This window comes from Melanostigma gelatinosum (assembly GCF_949748355.1).
Source record: "Melanostigma gelatinosum genome assembly, chromosome: 13".
NCBI lineage: Eukaryota > Metazoa > Chordata > Actinopteri > Perciformes > Zoarcidae > Melanostigma > Melanostigma gelatinosum.
Genome location: NC_136646.1, coordinates 1,909,801 through 1,914,063, shown reverse-complemented (window position 1 = coordinate 1,914,063; position 4,263 = coordinate 1,909,801). Strand labels below are relative to the sequence as shown.

The window sequence follows — 4,263 nt, the reverse complement described above, 5'->3', positions numbered from 1 at the left end:
GTCCAGCTGCTTCCTACAGTTCACACGCTGCAATAATAAATCTACCAAAACTGGTTTACAATTAAAAGGATTTTAATCCCACCGATGCAAGTATGATTACAGTTAAACAATGGAGTACATACTCCTATGAAATATTACAATATTACCCCACTTTGGAAAAAACTCGTCCCTGGTCCCATGAGACACAGCCGTCCCGTGGCACCACACGCTAAAGAGAACGAGAAAAATGCTTTTCTATTCCCGCCCTCATATCCGTTCGCAACTCCTCCCCTTCCGTTTATCCCAATTCCTATTGGCTAACTTCCAGGAGTGTATTCGCCTGTCTGGCTTTCTGTCCCTGCGTTTACTAACACATTCAATGTCGGTCAGTTATTGCTTAATCCCTTCTATGATAAACATTCCATATAATAGATAAGGCTTTGCAACTTTGGCATAAGCTTCATGTCTCAAATTCTACTGTTAGCTACTAATCCTAAAACACTTTATGCTTATCTTAATTATGCATTTCCAAAACACTTATGATGACTAATTATGAATTCTTAAATATGAATTATTAAACACTTTTATTATATCTACTAAACACACAGTTCTACGCTCAAATTTCTTACAACATCTACTTAAACTGCATCCTGTCTCTCTTTCAGAGCGATTGACGGAGTGGCTTGTTCCTCCAGCTCGAAGTGGGACCACTTTAAGCAAGTGGCGGCCAGAGTGATTGAGGAGGGGATCACCTGGGAGAGGATCGCTCTGTTCTTTTACGTTGCCGCCAAGCTAGCCGTCAAGGTGGGTTAGCTTCTTTTCTTCTCAGAGCTTGCCTGTCCATCAGAAGGTCTGGCAGTGCTGTGACCTGCCTCGATGAGGAGGGTTGTGTTCCAGCTGGAGAGGCGATCAGCGCTGATGCTCACTACCAGAATGATTCTTGTTCCTTGGAATGCATCTGTCTTTGCATGACCTACTGCAGCTGCTAGTGATTTATCAGGCGTCCATCGGATCGCTCAGCCAACTTTTGGCGCGTTTCACTTTGTATTTTCCATTCAAAGCTTTACTCATCACCTCAAAAGTGTATTGTTTTAATTTGAAATGTCTTCATTTGGGGGCTTTTCCAAACAAATATTGATAAAAAGTGATTGTTTGCGCTTCTGTGTGTATGTCACATATACATACATATATATATATATATATATATATATACATACATATATATATATATATATATATATATGAATATATATATGAATATATATATATGAATATATATATATATATATGAATATATATATATGAATATATATATCTATATATGAATATATATATCTATATATGAATATATATAGATATATATATATATGAATATATATATGAACATATATATCTCATATCAGACAACAGTCTGATGTTCACTGATCCAGCCATGTTATTTAATTTGGCAGCATCGTCTCTTTGTGTATGGACCTCTTTGTGTTTCTGCTGTCCATCAGATGGTGGAGGCTCGCCTCCCTCAGTTAGTGACGGACATCCTGAAGTGGACCGTGGAGTTTTTCACGAACAATCTGCTGGGCTGGATTGTGGATCATGGAGGATGGGTATGTTGGGCCTTCATTTCTTCCATGTGCTTACTCTCAGAGCACTTTCCTCTCTACCATGTTGGTTCTGTGGTTCTGCGGAACGCAGCGACTCTGCGACCTTTGTTCAGTTAGCCTCTCTGTATGAGATGATACAGCTGTATAGATGAAGCTCTCTGCGTTTCCTTCTTGGTGGGACTGCAACAAGGCGGGGCCAGCCCTATAAATGCCAACGTCTGGCCCTGATGTACGGAGTATAGTTTTGGAGTTTCCCCGTTGGCCGTTGCTCTTTTAAAATAAATAGGGGGGGACCCTCCTCCATAGAGTGCCGCAGGGATGACGTCATTTTGTAGAGCAAAGTTAGCTTAGCAGTGGTTCTCTTGACCAAAGACAGCCTACATGATTTTGCCATCCACGTTTAGTCTCATTTACCCACATGTTAGCAACCGGCTTAAGACACCTAAAAGCCTCAAAATTCACGAGAAGGGTATCTGCTGATGTATTTTATATTGTAGAACAAAGCGTAAACTATCATAAGCTTGTGTTAACCACAGACCTTATTTCAGGCATCCTACCAAAAACACATCAAAACAACCATTGACTTTGAGACGACTGAACAGGAAGTGCAAAAATGCTGAATCATTTCTGTGTTTTAGTCCCGCCCGTTTGCTCAGTGCTCCAATCAATTTCCCCATTTCCTGTTGTACTTCGATATGCTACGTCTGCTCAAAGGTAGCATTACTATGGAACTGAAGTTTTATTATACGCGCTCACTGTGTATGTAGACACATCTTAAGTTGGCTAATGTTAGCGAAATGCTAGCTAACTAGCTAATGTAGGGCTAAAGCTAAGTTGATCTGTTAATGTGAGATTCAGACATGTTAGCTTCCTCTGATCTCTGTGGTAACGTGAGAGATTATTAAGATGAATTATCGTTAGCCAGAAAAGATCACGCTAACGTTCCTTTGCTAATATTATCTCTACCTGCCGTGCCAACGTAACTTTAGTATTTGTCATTTATTTGGATATACACAAAGTCTGACACCCCAGCAGAAGTTACCTGTGTGTGTGTGTGTGTGTGTGTGTGTGTGTGTCCCTCCATCACATACTGTAGTCCTAACTGTTGTCTTATTGATGCTACATTCTGATACACAGAAATTGAATGCACCCGGCTAAACGACATTGACTAGCATCACCAGGCACAATTGAAAATGTAAATTAGTTCCACGTGTAGCTAGTACGTTGTACTGGAAGGTGGATTTACAACACTGCAGACCAGCCAATGAGAGAGAACCTTCACCACCTCGACACGGCACTTCCTGCACAAACCTGCTGTTTTTAAATAGCCAAGCATCAACAGCGACCGCAATATGTTTTGTATTCACTGGACCCAGATCTTGGGGGTGGGTGCACAGTGGAAAACGAATAGAGAAGAGCTGAGAACAGAGCTGTACCGTGGAGACGCGGCATTAGTCTGATACGGGATTGACAAACGATGGTAGTGTTCACACATGAGACAACACACTGGCTGCGCAGTACGTTAGGGGTTAAGTTCCGGTGGTGGAAAAGTTTTCAAAGGAGTTTGAGGGGCTGAACATCGCTGACCCAGCTGCTGCTTCAGCTTGTGAAGCTTTATTCACAGTTCTGCTCACCGTGAAGTGCACAGCAGCATAGCAAGGCGGATGGATATTTCTCATGTTTGTTGTCACTTCCTGCACCGACAATAAAACATTCCGGAGCCACATGGACGACAGATAGTCAATCACATTTGTAAAAAAGTAATCGGCATTTAGTGGCATGAATGTTTTCCAGATGCATGTTTTCCACACCAGGTGATCGGAGCTGTCTCTCCACAGATCAACAGTTTTTCGATGCTGGAGGTGGCGTCCGTGCAGAGTGTGTCGTCGCTGAGCTCCCACAGCTACGGCCTCATCGTCATCTTTATCACCGGCCTGGCTCTAGGGAGCTTCATCACCTGGAGACTGACCAGATGGCACTGAGGCTCGCATTTCATTCACACACAAAAGCAGCCCTGCCCAAACAACGGAGCCTGTGGCTTGTTACAATTGCTTTTTTGTAATAAAATCGTGAAGTCACAGCAATGGTTTGCACGTATTAATCAATGCAATTTTAGTGCTAAATGTGTGAAACATCGTAGAATGAAGCAGTCATTTGAGCATTCTTCACATACCTTCATCGTCGGACATGTCGAGGAACTCATTCATGGTCTCTGGGACATTGATTTTGTGTTTTTCTGATGCACTCTGTAAATGTGGAAAAAAGATGGACAACTGAAACTTGAATGTGCCTCATTGGGGCCTGTCTACAACATATTAAAAAAACAGGGCTCTGACATCTTCAGAAGTAAAAGATGGTCTGATCTCATCAAGAGTACGACAGGGACATGTACCCCATGCTGAAGTCTGAGTTTGATACAGGCAAAAATCAGTTCTAGATAATCTAGAGGGATTTTTCCAGGTGGTCCTATTGTAGGCCTTGTCCACAATGTGTGTGCACAATCTGGGGGTTCTAGGACCCATATTTGAGAAATTATGGCCATTCTTGCATATGCCAAAATATAAGTGACTAAGGCCCCAATTAAGCCCAATTAAACCCTTTGTGGCTGTTTTTGGGGACCTTACCTTGCAGCTATGAGGCCCAGATTATAGGTGTGTAATGGTGACGAGCCCCTCTTTGAGGC

The 4,263-nt window shown here is 42.2% G+C and overlaps 1 protein-coding gene across 1 annotated transcript; it reads left to right on the top strand.

Annotated features, from left to right (window-relative positions):
• Positions 1-648: 648 nt before the first annotated feature.
• LOC306787325 (apoptosis regulator BAX-like) lies at positions 649-3,562 on the top strand (the record flags this gene model as incomplete). Its single annotated transcript, XM_079282443.1, has 3 exons — positions 649-783; positions 1,479-1,583; positions 3,419-3,562. Coding segments are annotated over 3 exons (384 nt in total), but the record flags the coding sequence as incomplete, so codon positions are not given.
• Between the last annotated feature and the right edge of the window lie 701 nt (positions 3,563-4,263).